The 18069-nt window shown below is 36.3% G+C and overlaps 1 protein-coding gene across 1 annotated transcript in view; it reads right to left on the bottom strand.

Annotated features, from left to right (window-relative positions):
* The window catches only part of LOC149785299 (secreted frizzled-related protein 3-like), a 37369-nt gene that overhangs the window by 7882 nt on the left and 11418 nt on the right, over window positions 1-18069 (bottom strand). Inside the window, exons 2-4 of the mRNA XM_089979179.1 lie at window positions 17365-17418; window positions 15637-15702; window positions 218-492 (exon numbers count right to left, since the gene is read on the bottom strand). Of these exons, the coding sequence (XP_089835305.1) occupies window positions 218-492; window positions 15637-15702; window positions 17365-17418 (395 nt within the window). The remainder of the gene's footprint in view (window positions 1-217; window positions 493-15636; window positions 15703-17364; window positions 17419-18069) is intronic.

Genomic DNA, 18069 nt, shown 5'->3' with positions numbered 1-18069 from the left:
ATTGTATAAAATGACGAATTCATATTTTTTTTTAAATGTTGATTTGAAACTAGTTACATATTTTTCCTTTTTAATGTCGGAATATTTTTTGGCGTTGATATTTAGTTTTTTAAATTCGACTGAGCAACTACGGATATTAAATCAGGCGTTTATGAATTTCTTTTCATATAAAATAAAATTTGAGGAACTCACTTGTGAAACTGGTCAAGTAACCTACCACAAACTTTTTCTCCCATTTCTTGTTCCATCGACTAACCAACGTAGAGTCCGTGAAGAGGAGCTTGTTCGACGCCTGATCTTCATATCCAATCATGAAATATTCCCTACCAGATGACAGTTGAGGGCAAACGCAGGATGAGTTAGTCCACAGTTCAACTTCAGTGTGGTCGAATATCTGAACTTTACGACTCTTCAGCACTTTTAACACAGTCGCTTTGGAAATACTGTTTTCTCCATTAATGTTTCGGATGAACTCAAGTCTGACTGCAATTGCTGAAAATACAGATCGATCACTAACATTCTGTACTCAGTGGCAATCCCAACAATTACATGCGCAGTATCGATTAGATCGATCAGAATCATTATATACCCAGTGACAACCCATAAGATTACATGCACACTACCGATTAGATCGACCAGGAATTTCTGAACCCAGATACAACTCGTATATTACATACATAGTATCGATTAGATCGATCAGGGACATTATGTACCCTGAGTCAACTCATAAGATTACATGTGCAGTATCGATTAGAGCAATCAAGAGCATTATGTACACAGAGGCAACCCATAAGATTATATGCACAGTACTGAACCTTGTACTCGTTTATTAGCGTGTCCTGTAAACGACTACGTAATGTCGTTTCATTTGGAATTAATGCTTGATGTGGCACGCTCAAGAACAGATCGACTGCCGACTGACGAGTCACAACTTATATGAGGCGATCTCATTAGTCCAGATGCAGTTCTAATGTGGTCATTTGGGGTGGATGAAAAATCTTACGTTGGATACACAGAATGATAACTGTACATCCGTAAAACTGTGGTTAAAAGTTGACCTTTTTGTACCATATTTTTGGTCTAGAGTTCTAATTATTTTCCAGTTAGAATCAAACCACTGGCAAGTAGCGTGTTTTTTTAATTATTTAACCTTAAGACTAGTTAATCTCCATTAGTAAGTGTAGTGGACAGGATAGTACTTATATATGGAATAAATTTTTAGGGTAGTTGGCTAATATTAAAAGATGAGCAAGGCATGAGTGGTAAAAGTTCTTTCCGACTTGCGCATTCGGCCGATACGGTAAAAGCTATCTCACATCTGACCAGCATCTGTGTTATGTCAAATTTCAAAGATCGAGAGTACGCCATATTTGAAGCAGAAGCTTGACCTTAGATAGTCATTACAATAATTTTGCCGAACAATTATAAATGATTTCGAAGGTCGTACTCCGTTATAAATAATTAAAATCAATATGAAATAATAAAATAAAAAATGAAACAAATTTTTAAAAAAATGAAACTTCAAAATTCTTCAGCCAGATCAATTCACATTTAGAAATTAAAAAAAATAACAAACACTAGCTCTGATTAGTGTATTATGTAAAAGCAGTAGTTTCTGTCAGGCTTGGAAAGAAGCTGAGTCTCTTGGCAACATCTGAGATTATGTTAAACTAGATAATATTTTGTGTTTTTGTGATTAAAAAAAGGCGATACAATCATTGAAAATTAACCTGTAATGACTGGATAATCCTTACCCAAGTTCCAGCAGAGTTATCTCTCTTAAATGCACTGGAATATCTCATTCTATCTTTGTGAAATTGACAATCTAGGTTTTGGTCTCTATGACAGTGTGTGTCGCGCATGCTCAAGTAGGATATAAAGCAGATCTATCTCACCAAACATTAGAATTGAGGTCTATGGAAAAACAATTGCCACCGTGATACCTTTAGGGGCTAACCAATTATTTCGTGGGGTGGGGTAGGGAATAACCTGAGATTTTTCTTTGATCCAGGTTATTTTAAGTTTATATTACCTGAAAATAATATTTTCAATATAATGGATATAATAGATAACTAGTTCGTTTTTATAAATCAAACAATTTTTTAAAGCTATTTGGGAGCCATGCAGTTTTGTTTCCCAACAAAAATCTGTCCTCACCCTACCCATAACAGACAACAAAATTAAATACTCAGTCGCTTTGCAGCCTCTGTGTTCTTTATTCTAATATCACGCGAGTTTCCCAGTATTGATGGGATAGCAAAGATTCACGTGGTAGTGTAGTGGGAGTAGGGGCTTGCGGACAACTTATTTTATAACATGAACCAACAAGGGACGCAACTCATACCGACATAATAAAACCAGCCTCATTTTCATGTCCACTTTGGCAGGCTTTTCAGGTGTTCGCTTACGCCGTTTCTTATGTACAATTTCAATTGTTCTTTAAAATTAACAGCAAATAGGAACTCTTGATACATTAAACTCGTCGTGCAGTCACAATACGTTCCAAAGACATTCTGGAAAGGATGTAAACGATCGTCTTGAAAATTTCAGAAAATGTAAATCTTTGTTTGCTTCTGCACTGATTTGTTATTAGGATACGTAGAAGCGCTATCAATCAAACCGAAGTTGCAGTTTTAAAGATGGTGGCCCCCAAGAGAACTGTAGTGTATAGCGGGCACTCTACAGATATTATAACCTTTTGAGTGACAGGTGAAAGGTGAATTTTTTTTGTATTTGCAAGATGCAAAAAATATATATATATATATAAAAAATGGAGAATGTTGGCGTTTCTAAGTTACTTCATGTATCGTGGATGAAATGTCTTTGGATATTGTAATTGTGCAAACTGTACTTGATCTAAGTACACGGCTAAGCAAAATGGCTGCTCCCATATGCTCAAAAAATCAGCTTGAATTAGTGAAAAGAACACTATTTTTAGCAGATATTAAAAATGGGAAAACGGCTTTTGCTATACTAAACAATAACAGGTGCTGAAAGTGCAATGAATAAATTAGAAAATACATAGAAAAATACAAAGTCATCGGTTATCTTTTTTAACAATTTACCTCTGAAATCGGGGCCTCGAGTGGGCCGAGTGGTCTAAAGCGCTCACCGTTCCGGATCACTGCCATCTCACCGATGTTTGAGTGGGTTCGAGTCTCAGGCTCGGTTAACGTTGGTACGTGAGAAAGCTTGCCAGTAGCTTCTCGTGGGTCGGTGGTTCTTCCCGGAGTTTTCCAGGGTTCTTCCTCCACCAGTTATACTGGCCGCCATGTATAGCCTACCTTGTGCTGAAAAATGGCGTTAAAACCCAACAACAACAACAACAACAACAACCTCTGAAGTGCGGGAGGTGAAAATGACCAACGGAGCCTTTAGGTTTTTGATAGGTGCGCATCTGATGTAAGGCAAACTGTATATTCAATAACCCAAATTGACCCATCAATCATATACACCAAAATAAGTCAAAGCAAAAGCATTTTAACAATACATACGATAAACAATGTATTTTTAAACAAAGCCTGTATAACTAACTCTGTGGGGGGCCCCGAGTGGCAGAGTGGTCTAAAGCGCTCTCCGTTACGGATCACTGCCATCTCACCTCTGTCTGCGTAGGTTCGAGTCTCGGATTCGGCTAATGTGGTTATGTGAGAAAGCTTGCCAGTAGCTTCTCGTGGGTCGGTGGTTCTTTCCGTGGTTTTCCCGGGTTCTTCCTCCACCATTAATACTGGCCGCCATGTATAGCCTATCGTGTGCTGAAAAATGGCGTTAAACCCTACAACAACAACTAACTCTAAGCAGAGTACGAAATTGTAGAGTGGCACCTTATGAACACTGAAACCATAAGTTACAGCCATGAAAGCTTCTGAATAATAGCGAGTTAGTTGAATAATCGATTGGTATGGAAAGGCTAAATTCTTATAATTACTCATTTATCAACTGATTTCAAGGTATCGTTTTAAAATGCCTTACATTCTATGTATTCCGCTATAAAAAGAATTAGTTTTATTGACTTGCATTTCTTTTACAGTGACATGCTCAGCGTCAAATGATAAAACACTACAAGGTTTCCATGGCTTGAGCAGCGTTTCCTTTCTTTTTTTCATACAGTGTTAAGTGCTAATGCTGCCACTTTTTTAAACTGGGGAAGTTCACGTATTTTTGTATTAATTTTGACACTGTTGGACCTCAGAACTAATTTTTATTAAAAAAATACTTTTTCTTTAGTAATAGTTTGTGTCAAACAAAAATTCATGAAACAATTTCTATAACAGTAACATATTAGAAAAATAAAGGAAATCTACCTTTTTCCAAGTTACAAAAATGTAGCTAATTTTTCTTTATCAGTGTTCTAATTTTTTTTCCAGATGACTCTATGAAATAAGAGCTGGGTATGGTACCACCTTTTAACACAAAAATAGATAAGCTTTAAACAGTATTACTTTGATGCTGTTAGAAAAGAATTCATACAAAATACAAGTACTGACATATTTTAATAAACTAAGCATTTTTGTTTATAGCGTAACATGCGTGCGAATTTTGCTTCATTTATCTTTGAAATAAAAAAATTATTGGTTCCTTTGAAAACATACCGTGATATCGCAAGGCGCTTTCTTCGTTAATCAAAATTTCATCTCCACGGTAAGATAAACTCTTGCTAGGCAACGTGTACAGACACCGTTTCCAAGCATGAATATACTTTTTCCTCAAGCAGTTCCCACACCACGATGTTCAGATACAATCATACCACTAGATAATAATATCTTCATCCATTTTATGTTTATTTCCGAACCATACAGGTCATCTAACCGAAGAGCCAATGACGAAAACTCAATGGCGAATCCATGCTATTTTTATAACTTTGTGCTCATCCTTCTGCAACACCCCAGAAGTCTGAGTAAAAGCAAAATATTATAAATTTGAAACATTGAAATGATACAGTGAGAATATATTGCACGATGTTTAGGATAGTTCTTAAATTCTGGCATCTCGGCAGAGGTTAACACCATAACGTCCATTGTGGTCATCACGATTATGACGTCCATTGTGATCATCACGATTATGACCATTCAGTCAGTTCATATACCAAGATAGTCTTATCAAAGTTTAGCAAAAACAACTTGCTTCAAAACCTAAAACATTTACTTTAGTTATTATCAGTTACCGAAGGAAAACTGCTATCGCAACTTCAAGGTCAAATCCTACGGGTCATACTGAGACGTACGTTTGTTTCGCAAAAAGAGCAGAAAAATTCAGAATGCAATTTTTTTTCTGACCACCGTCATCACTAACAAATATCTGCATATTCTTATTTACGGATACATGTAAATGAGCAGCTTCTCTTTATTTACTGATTATATTTATGGTTCATACGAATTCATTAATAAAACTACACTATTTTCTTGATGCAAGATAGGGTGACGATACAGTACGGTATAATCATTCTGTCCTCCAGAACAATCTGATTAAAATGATATCTCTACTGTCCAACATGAAGATCAGACAGCGACTGTTTAAGGATCACGATCTGGTAACCTTTGAATTAGCCAATGGAAATGCAAATCTGAAAGTGAATCAAATCATTTGACATAAATTGGTGCTCTTCAGCCATGCATGCTGCCAAGTCTCCCAAACTTTGAGATATAAGACATCATCTAATTGGCTGATAAAATTAGCGATTATGGTAATAACACAGCCACCGAACACGACCCCTTAACCGCTTAGCAGTCATTGCAAGAGCGTCACGTAGGACAGTGGAGATCTGAGTTTAATCAGAAATAACCTGCAGAACCAGTTTTCGAACAGCTTGTAAACCTTACTCTCAGTTTAATTTGCGATATTAAATCACCGTAAGGAATCTGGTTTTTTTAATTTATTGAATGCTTTTATATTTATAATACTACTAAACAGGGACTTATAAAGGTCAAAATATCTTGGAGTAAATTATGCTTTCTGAACACATAATGGGTCAGACCAGGATAAATGATTCCAGGTTAGTTACCAGATTAGTAGTTCATGTATAAATTTAGGGTTTTTATTTGGCTATGAGAAATTGAGAAATATTCCTCCAAAGAACTAACTTTGACCATGGAATAACTGAGGAAAAATCATTCTCTATTTTGATAAGCAATTCATTGTGGTCGTAAAAGTAATAAGACAGAAGTGCTAATGCAAGGCCAGTGCGCGGTATGGTCACAATCCATCATTTGATTTACAGAGAAAAAGAACCCTTGACCCTGGTAGATTCTGACCAGCTGTTAAATTTAAGTATCATAGGTCTTGGTATGTGTAATTGTCTATAACGACACTGTCACCTCTTGGAATCCTAGTGTGAATTGAACGCAGAACTGAGTTCAGCATGGATAAATATATGTATGTAATGTACAGGAAAATCAAAGGTGTTCTGACTCGTGTCCGGCATTCATGGCAACTTAAATCGCATACTTTGGTCACACTAATAAGACAACAAAATCAGAAACTTTTCAAACTTATTGTAAATTAATGTGATACTTGGAGAGAGCAAACTTTAAATTATCCATAAGATAAATTGAAAATTGTAATCTTTTTCATTTTTTCCAGTATGAAATGAAGCGGTTTTATTAATATTCCACTACAACGTCATTTTTACAATTTTACACGTCAAGAAGATTTTTTTTTTCTTTTTTCAAAATACACGCATACATAATTTAAGCTGATTTTGTGCCGTGGGTTTTTCAAGTTGATTTTGTGCCGTTGGTTATTCAAGTTGATTTTGTGCATTGGGTTAATTGGCCCCGTTTAAACCGCTTATTATAGATCCAAGTATTTTAATTCTGTGCTTCTGACGGTGTGATAATAGTAAGGTATATATTCTTATGTAACTTTCAACAGTTACTTATACAATGGTCATTTTATGCGTAACTTGACAATGTAGATGAAGAATATACAGTCTACTGAGTCATTTGAAGTTGTTGGGGTACAAGACGTAGGACAATAAGTACATGAAAAAGGTATGAAATGGACACGTGTCAGTGTCATATTATCGTACATGTAGGAGAACATGACAATAAAGTTAGTCATTCCATTTTATCATTAGTTTTGGTTGAGACCTTGATTACCATGTCTGGCATTGTTGCAGATTTTCGTATCACAATATCGAGAACCATTGTACTTAATAATTGTTGAATGACATTCTAAAATATACAGAATAAATCTAGACATATACAGCAGAAATTACCGTCGGAAATGGCCGACGTTCAGGGCATTTTGTTGTGTCACACGTCAGGTGATTTTCTGTATATAAGGAAATTCGAACTAAACAATTATCATAACTATTTTAGTATCAGTCTTTGTAGAATCACTTTTATTTGTGTTCAGATATAATTTGAGAGAAAATATTTATTTCAATTATTCATTGGAATTCAACTCATTGTCATTTTCGATTACTTGGGATTATTGTGAATTCATTCAAATGCATTCTGGATTATATCATTCTGGTACATCAAGACTACTGGTACATCGACACTTTCAAGGCTATTGGTACATCATCACATTCAAGACTGGAATTCATTTGGAACATCACTGAAACTCATTTGGAACACTCTCTACTTTAGGACTTGTGTAAGAACTTTTAGGATTATTTGGAATTTAATTCACAATATTGTAAGTTTCTTTAAAATGTTCACGTTGTATTCAAGCGAAACAAAGTATTTGTTGAATTGTACTAAACTTACTGGTTTTGCTTTTTGTGTTAATTTGCTTAAGACTATAAAGTCGTAACACCATAACTAAGGATGTGATGTGATGTGGTTTGGATTTTTAACATAGCTTTAACAATTTTTCAGTCATATCGCTACGATGTCTGCAGTGTGGCAGTTTATAGTGATGTCTAGCACTGGGGCATCATGCCGCAGACATGTAGCATGGTGTCCCACCCAGTCACATTATCCTGACACCAGGCCGACCAGTCCTAACACTAACCTCTTAATGCTGAGCGCCAAGTGAGGCAGCTGTTTTAGTACCATTTGTGTAAGTCTTTTGTATGACTCGGCCGGGGATCGAACCCACGACATCTCGCATCCGAGGCAGACGCTCTAACCACTAGGCCACCGGAGCGGTCCATAACTAAGGAACATATGAGAATTCAGTTTGGGGGTCTTTTAAATCATCTAGTCCCTGAAGAACACCTTATTGAACACAATAACTATACTATACATTTTCTAATTAGTGGTCAAACAGCTAATCTAAATCAGTCAGATTTGTTGAATGAAGTTGGAATATGTGTAGCGTGCACACTCAATAGTTCGACTTAAATTTGCCACCAAATCTATACCTGGGAGAGATTGGAACAGGATGCTTTGTAATATACTATAATGGAATTGTCACCACTACGAATCCTAAAGTTATTGGACCGTTGCTCCGAGTTCAGCTTGGAGAAATGTAGTAGATAAATTAACGTTGGTCTGACCCCTGTCAACTGTATTGTACAACGTGTTTATTAAAGATATAGTCAAGTGTTGATTCTTGTTCTATGCCTTCTTGTATCTGAGAGTATCTGTACTTTTACCATGATTTGTGGCCGAAAATATAAAGAAACAATACTTCTGATGCGCATACATCGATACGGACATAAGTAAATTGCATCTCAAATAAATCACCTTTCTGTTACTATTTCAGCAGCAAGTGTTCTCTATTCAGCGCGCTCTTGAAAAATTATACTATATTTATTTCCGGGAAGTCGAGGCATTAATGTACCACGGCATTTTCGTCTCTCAAACGTTACGTCAGCCACAAGATCCAAGTCGCTCACACTTGTGCTCTTTATTATTTCCTTTCATTTCTGGCAATCCAAAACATAAAGAATCTTGATCTGGATAAACCCAGAATAGCACTATCAGCAGTGTATTGCAAGATGTTCGATAACTGGTTCCAGGGGCTATAGATGAATCAATTAAAAGCATGAACAACTTCCACTCAAAACAGTGGATTCTCACCGAAAAGGTCAGTATTTAACCGCTTTGAATAGAGTCTCATCTCGTTATGGAAACGATGGAAAGTGCATCGTGTCACGTCGTACTTAAATTTCGAGTTATTATCAAATGCAAATTCACCATGACTGAGCCAATCAAAAAAAAAAACCATAACTGATCTTCCTACACCCAGGGTTCGTAAATAAAAGTCTCTTTCCTTATCACATATCACTCAAATTGAAAGATTTTGTTCATTTGATGTGATTACATTAATTGAGATCATTTAAATTTAGCACCAATTAAATTTGTATTAGTAAATCTTCATTCTAAGCCTTATTCATCTGTATAACTTACGCGAATGAATGTTTAAAAAAAAAAAAAATTTGATGTTATCTGTACGGATTTATTTGAACAATTTTGATTACCGTAATTATAAATCCGTAATTATTTCAAGAAGCATTTAGAGAGACGGTAGTCCATAAACGTATCGTCTGCTTTTACGCTCAGTCAACATTATTCTTCAAAAGATTTTGTATGCCCGTTTTCCAACCACTGAAATAAATAATTCTCTCTTTTAATTTGAAATACATATGTTAGGATGGATACGAGTTTGCGAAAACCTCTCCCCTAGTATTCTGTAAGGTTATGAGGGCTCGTGGCACGAAATTGTGCGAGGTACAACTAACTAGGACATGTTTGAGGCGCCAACACGCATACCATAAGCATTAAGCCAATAAAACGCAGAGAACACACAAACATCGACACTCGACATGGAGTCGCGTCATGTATTGCGTTCTTGGCATTCGCGATTGGCGGCTTGAGATGCACTTATTACACCAGCATTTAGAGCAAGTTGCCAACAATACGCTAAAGAAAACACAACACTTAGACAAACCAAATACACCCGGATATTTTATTTGTGTATGGCGGGTGTCCTTATATTTTTTACTTATTTAAAAACGATCTTTCCAAACCTTAAGAGCGCAAGTGCAAGTAAATGAATTTCCGTTTCGGTCAGAAATATAAATTGTTGCAATGGAATGTTAGCGCTGACATTTCTGTACGATCAGCCCTGTATGTGCAAATTATAGCTAATATTCTATACGGCAATATGGATAAATTATACTTTCACTAGTTCAACCCTTATATCTATAAAACTCGTTTCCAAAGATACCCCAGTAATACCGATACTATTGGGCAGACTAGTTTTCTTTTAAAAAGGAAGTGGTCGTGTAGTTAGGAAGAACAAGGTATTGTTTAATAGTAAGGATGTGTAACTGATACATAAACTTAAATGTGAGAAAAAGGATTCTTCAAGTCTTTTAAGCGCAAAAAAACATCTATCACAATTAAAGAAACAAACTACTTGCATACCAAATATGCATTCTGTTGTATCCGCCCCGGTGGCCTGGTGGTTAGAGCATCCGATTGGAAGAGAAATGTCGTGTCTGCGGCATGATGCCCCAGTGCTAGACATCACTATAAACTGTCACACTACATACGTTGTAGCGATATGAATAAAATAATATTTAAAGCTACATTAAAAATCCCAATCTCTATCACACACACACACACACACACACACACACACACACACACATTCTGTTGTACAGGTCACCTGCTTAGTTCGGATCGGCTTTACGGCAATGTGAGAAAGACGGTTGAGCCCTGCACTTTACAAATGACATAATAGGCCTTCGTTGCCACATTAACTCCACCGACCAAGCCCGGCTCCAGCGTGATGCCTTGTACATCGCTAACTATAAAGCCAAGCTCGAGTTTAACGACCGGAAGAAGCTGTCTTCAGTGTGCATGTTAGATTCTTACAATAGCATGAAATTAATTTCGTTTATTATGCATGTAATCCCAGTCATTATTTATGTACAATGAAACAATTATATCTGTCAAGTTCGTAGCTTAATGATGTTGAGTGTTCATTCCAGCAGAAGCCAGGAACAATACCAAATAGGTCGCTGTTACTGCAAAAATCACTCAAAATCGCTTGTAAAGTTGGCCCCATTTTGTGCAGAAATTTCAGTTGCATTTGTTCTCCTCTGCAACAAATTACGCTCTAAGCGAAAATAAAATGAATTTACACGTGTGTCGTCAAGGGTTATAATTATTTGGAATTAGGTCTGGTATTTGTTCTTTCAGAAAACTGAAGGGATATTCCTTCTCGATCCTGTTTGAATAGGCTTTAACCAAAAGCCAACAGCATGGAATCAAGCGTCATTGAATTAATAAAGTGCATGGATTAATGTTACACAAATACACGTAATTATAGGTCATTGTTGGCCCAATATAATAGCATTGTAAAATATATAAATATTTTTTTTTTACAAATGTTCAAAGATTTCTTCACATAAAATTGCTAAGAAAGGACAGAATGTTATAAAATATTATGATCAGATCCCAATCCTACAAGATTACAGCTTTTGATATCCCTATTTTCAACGAGTACATGTCACATTATTCTTGCTTAGCGGTGTCAGATACCCCCACCTCTACGCCTAACAAAAAGAATTAATTGGTAGTAGGAAACAACGCTCGGGGGTCCTCTTAAATTAACAAAACACTGAGACATCAATTTATCTCTTCAGCTTGAATAACTAACTTAAATAATGCATAATGTTTGAACATTGAATTTGAAACGCTTTGATCCTGTGCATAAAAAATGCGCATATGCAAGACAAAGATGTTTTTTTTTAAACCCTAAGGGGTCTTTTATATAAACAAAAATCCGTATGCACTGAAAGTTGTATTAAGGCTATAGTCCTAATTCCGCTAACAATCAATGCCTGATGTAATCACGTGATTGAGACACGTTGATGATAGTTAGATCCCTTAACGTGGCGCGCAAAGATCATAGTCTGTTTGTTTCAAAATGTAAGTAGCAGGATGACAAGAATTGTAGACAAACGCAAAAACCCAATTTCTGAAAATAAACAAGTAAATACAAAGAAGCTCCTATTCTTCTACCGCTCCAGTGGCCTAGTGGTTAGAGCGTATGCCTCGGATGCGGGAAGTCGTGGGTTCGATCCCCGGCCAAGTCATACCAAAGACTTACAAAAATGGTACTAACTGCTTCCTCGCTTGGCGCTCGGCATTACGAGGTTAGTGTTAGGACTGGTCGGCCTGGTGTCAGGATAATGTGACTGGGTGGGACATCCTGTTACATGTCTGCGATATGATGCCCCAGTGCTAGACATCACTATAAACTGCCATACTGCAGACATCGTAGCGATATGACTGAAAAATTGTTAAAGGTATGTTAAAAATCCAAATCACACACACACACACACACACACACACACACCTATTCTTCTCAGTCGGATGAACATCAAGATGTCTATTTATTTATGATTTTCACTGGAGTAAAACAATATAAAGTTTGACTGGCCGTCAACAGAGGCGGCGTTAGGTGTACGCGGGGCCTAGGGCCGACCATGACCGCGCGGGGCCAGAGTGAACAACTGAGATCCAAGTTATCGGACAGCCGTTGCCCGCTAGTGGCGTTGAGAAAATGGCTGCATCTGTCTGCATCTGTGCTGCCACCTGTTAATTACGTTACGAAGTTGACTAAGTTGACTTCGCAACTTTGCGTGCATTACGTGCGGCCTGTATCAGCGTTTCCAATTTACCGGAGAATATAGCTTGACAAACTCAAAAGGACGACCTTAGGCCTGAAGAGCGGGGCCTGGGGCGGTCGCCCCACTTGCCACCCCCAAACGCCGTTCCTGGCCGTCAATAGAAGCGGACAACATTATAATCATGAAATTCGACTTGATTCATTGACGCTTACGTAGACGAGAGGTTAAAGCAATCGGAACTTCCTTCGGCCATTTATGTTAGGTCGTGAAATAAATCTCGGAAGTAATTCGTCGGCATGGAGAACTATATTCTGAACTATTTTCGTTCACATGGAACCACATGAGTGCGAAGGAGACTGAGTCAGGCGAATCACCAAACATGATCACCAAATATAATCAAACTAATGTATATTCCTACAACTAATTCCGAGGTTATTTCACGACCTGCCGAAAATGGACTAGCGAAGTTTCGATCGAGCTTAATGACGAACCGAGTTCAAATCCAACAACGTGCAAATATTTTTTCTTAATTTGCATTTTCAACTTTGAATTGGGAACGGTAATTGTGTTACTGTTTATTTTGTCTGTGTGAATAATCACAAAACGCAGCAGAACATAAACGGCTAACAGCAGTAAGAAATCTTCTACTTCAATCTGTTATACAATGCATGTTGCTAGCCGATAGTTCGAACAAAAATAAAACGAAAATATGATTGCAAAGAGCGAATAACTGATGCATTTCATCTCGTGGTTGAAAAACTTAAAGTAATTTCACCTACTCGATGAAATATATCCGTTATTCAATAGTTTCAAGCGAATATCCTCTCTATATATTATTTAATATTTTCGAATCGCATGAAACAGACTATAAATATATCACATTCATCTTGATCATGTAATTATCTCATTATAGATTCATTTGACTTTCAAACGCTATCGATATCATGGACTGATCGAATTGCTTACAACAAATAAGCTACGTACGTTTGCACACTTTCTTGCACGAATAAGTTCTCTCGGACTTTGTTACGATTTATATTTTACTTGCCGAGAAACACACACACACACACACACACACACACACACACACACATACATATATATATATATATATATATATATATATATATATATATATATATATATATATATATATATATATATATATATATATATATATATATATATCTGTGTGTGTGTGTGTGTGTGTGTAATTAGCCCAGAAATTTCCTAAAAATTCATTTTAGCATCATGCTTGGGCTCTAGTATGTTTGGAGGGATGTGTAGGCATCGTAGCGACACAAACTAAAACATCGACAATGACGCCCACGTGTGTTTTCTAGAGGAAATAAAAACAGTTAATCTCGTCTTGGCACTGAAATGTTCGACGTCAGTCGGTACATTAATGAATGAATTAATGTTTCGCGTTTGGTACGCAACGGTTTATGAATGGGCGTTCTTTATTTGCCGACCGAAGCTGCAAATAACAATTCAAGTTACCGACTTGAAAAAGGACACAACGTTTTATAATTGTACTTATATTTATCTAATCTGTATTTACTATCAATCAAGCTTTTTTGGTAGGTGAACTTTCATTTAGCCATTTCTGTAGCCTATTGACAGGGTGTGTTTTTCGATTCACTGCTATTTGTTGATAGGCTTAAGGGATGAATGCAGTTTTCAAAGTGATATTGAACTTTACTTAAATACTGTTAGGATAAACTCTGACTCGCCTTTTTAATTCGTTGTACGTCCATTCTCCTCTTCACCCGAGCTATTACTTCGTGGTTAATCATTTATCATCAATTACATATCTTGTGTAACACCTTATCTATAATCATGGAAAATACAAGTAATAGAACCGTGGTACTAGTTTTGATGATTGGCTTTGTGACGATCCTTCTGTGCAGGTGAAGTTGACTATTGGCAACACACCTCAATACCTAGGACTGAATAATTCTCATCTTAATTAGAAATTTTGTTATCTTGATTAGTGATTTTGTTATCAAGATTTTTTTCCCCCTAAGTTCTTTACATTTGTAACTAAATTGCGCAAAGGCGTATTACTGCACATTTTGGTTGATTTTGCACTTTTCATAGCCTTTGAAAAGATCACGAAACGCAATTAATGCCGGATGGCTTTTTTTTTTTTTTTTTTTTTTGCTATGGAATATTTGGAATGAGGAGTGCATTTAAGTTATTATCATAAACGAATCGGCAGGTATACCAACTTAGCAAGGTACATCGCTCTTGTGCCACAATCCATTTTAGTAATAACTTCTCTTTGTTCTTTGTTCATTAAAAGAGTATTTTACAAACTTTTCTATTTATCTGTAGTAAATTTCTCTATTTCGGATCTCAGGCTGCAGATCTTGTCCGCGGTTTCACTAAATTCTCAAATGATCCTTCCGGTGAATTGAGCTTACATTATCTTAGTCAGTATATTTCATACAGTATCAACATTTTCGTCTGATATGATAATAACGGAACGGAAACAAATTATCAACCATGCACTGGTTATAAGAACAATTTAGATATTTGGGCCCTGGACTCTCAGTTTTTAAGGGTCAGTCAGTACTTTTATATGTACCAAACTCTCGGTTACACACACACACACACACACACATACAAACACAAACACACACACATATACATACATACATACATGGTTATGTTCGTCCCAAACGGCGTTTGCCTTGTGAAGCAACCATTCGTTCTGTTCATCATATTTATTCCTTTCTGGAATACCTCTGATAAATAGACTGGCTTATCTGCCTCACTCAGTTTTTGTGACGCAGAAAAAGTACAAAGCTGAATACTCGAGTAATAAATCTGTAATACAGATGTATACAAAGGGAGAGGGAAGAGAATGACCTCGAGCCAAACTTATTTCCATTTAATGTGAAATTTTATAGGCTTCAAGAAGGCAGTTTTCGGATACCTTCATCTTATCGGCTTCTTTAATAACAAAAAAAAAAAAGACCGCAACAACTTATTAACATATACATTATTTAATTGGGTTTTAAAACTATGAAGCTGCAAATGAGCATTAATTTGTGATAATGTAATTTGTCGATTGCATGCTGTCCTTAACTTACCATATTCATATTTTCCCTTGAGATACAACTTTTTGGTTGGTTGGGTCGGCTTTTTGCATTTACATTCTGAAAACAGAAAAAAAGAAACTGTTTTTCGTTTTAAGTCTAAAATGGTCATTGATCATCATCTATGTCATAGGTTCTAACAGACTGAAAACGTCAGCAGGTTTAAGACATCAAGACTATGCAATTCCAAAAATATGTCTACCCTTCCTACATCTCATATTCTTGCAGAATAAATCTCTGCTCAATAGCTGTTTTGACCCCGGGATCATGTAAACCTTAGAACAGGGGTCTCAAACACGCGGCCCGCCAAGCCGTATCCTGTGGCCCGCAAAATGATTGGCGTCACAAGCGGTCATGAGAGATAACAAAGGTGGTGCGGCCCTAAGGCCATCGAAAATGCTCTGTCTGAGACCACTTCCTTAGATTATCGATTCTGCGCAAAATTTATAAACGAGTACGTTGACTGGACCCCGTCCTTCATCTATTATCATGGATTAAAATTTGCTTAGACGGACAGATGTGGGATTTGGGTGATCTGTAAATGCGAGCGTCGTAGAACATTCGGTCACCCAAGGTCACTATGCACATCCCAAAGAAGCAAATAACACAATTATCCTACAATCGTCACATTTATTAACAATTCTAACATTAGCAAGCCGGTTCTAGTTGGCAAGAATCGTATGACTTTGTAACGTCAGCTGTACTGCCTCTGTACTTCAACCTTAGGCGTTCTAACCTAAGGATGCAACCAGTTGTGTGCTGGGGGATTTAATTTCCAATGAATACAATCTTTTTTTTTCTTTCTTTTATTCAAGATAATTTTTTCAGCTAATGTGATGGCTAGTTAACTTTTCTACAGATCAGAGCAAGTGTGGTGTTAGGCTATTTGGGGGATCTGAATTTAATAATAATAATAATAATAATAATAAAAACAATAAAGAACCATGTATATCCCCCCTCCGAAAAAATGACATAGTCTGTCCCTACTGTTCCATTGACGTTGAAATAGGAAACCGTGTGGATCACCATCTTTCGTAAAATGATTAATTATTACCGAAGACTGTCACTCTTGGAAACTGGAAAATATGACATTTCTCAACAATTAATAAGAATCTTCTCAAGCATTCTAAAAAAAAAACCAATACGATTTCTTTGTGATACGGAAGAAGAAGGCGATTTCTCTACAAAAAGGAAAATAGCGATTATATTCTTGAAATTCAAGTTCTTTACAAGATGAAAGAACAAATGCGAATCAAAAGTTTTCTCACTGCTCGTAATCTTGCATATGTTGGAAGTTCAACCAATAGTCTCTAGTTAATATCTCAAAATCCACCAAGTTTTTAGTTCGAACATTTTATATTAAAAAAATCTACACGTATTTGAAAACGCTTGCACTCCATGTGGCTTTATCCATGAAATTTACAAGAAAGGAGATTGGGTACAAGTGTTCGTTATAATAGCATTAGCAGGTTAAACAAATTATTCCTCCTTATTAAAATCAAAGTCTTTGTTTAGATGTCACTTGTAGACAAAAATATGTTCAACATGAAATCTTTAAGCATTAGAGCTTTATTCAAATCATATAAAATTTAGTTCAATTTGACTGGAATAATAATATAGTTTTTCCAGGACGTCATGTATTAAACAATATTCCTGAATATTATGTATTTAAAAAAATATTCAATTAACTAGATAGGAATCAAAAAGGGTTATAAGATGTACCGTGTCCGTTTCCATCGCCGGGTCGATATTTGCCTTGCCCCTCAGTTGTAGTGTCTGCAGAATAAAAACAAACAACAGGATTACAGCTACGTATCCCCTTTGTTGTCCTTTCATCTCACCAATAAACTCCTATGTCTCTGCTATGATAGAGCCAGTTATTTTTTACCTTCAAAGTGGAGAGTAGCCCTTCATCTGGAACTAGTAAATACCGGTGTAAAGATCAAAGACCAAATCCAAGATGTTCTTACGTCCGAGGCCTCAGCAAATGGTTTCAACATTAAGCTAAATCTAAGATTAAAGAGATTGTCAAATACAGCCAAAAGGCCCTTTCCTGTGAATATATTAATATTTGTTCTGATTGGTGTTTGATTTTAGCTTTGATTTTCGTATCAGCCGTTCCTTCGCCCTTTCTTCAAAAGCGCACTGTTAACACATTCCTGATGATCGTTCCAAAAGCCTGTTTATTATCAAAACAGTTCAAGAGGACTAAAATAAGAATTAAAACTTCAGAAGTGCGACTCGGCGTTGTATGAAGAAACTTTACAATATTTTAATTCGTCTTGCTGAAAAACTGATCTTATGGATCTGTAGGGGTTTTTTTTTAAAAAAATAAAGAAACTATTGTTTGTAGATGAACGCTAAATGAGAAAAGATTAAGAACAAGGACTTCGATTCTATTTTTTTAAAAGTATTTTGATCCTGAAA

This window comes from Sinohyriopsis cumingii, chromosome 13 (genome assembly GCF_028554795.1).
Source record: "Sinohyriopsis cumingii isolate HCF-2022 chromosome 13, ASM2855479v2, whole genome shotgun sequence".
Lineage (NCBI taxonomy): Eukaryota > Metazoa > Mollusca > Bivalvia > Unionida > Unionidae > Sinohyriopsis > Sinohyriopsis cumingii.
The sequence above is the reverse complement of the archived record's forward strand: the minus strand, read 5'-3'. Positions and strand labels throughout refer to the sequence as shown.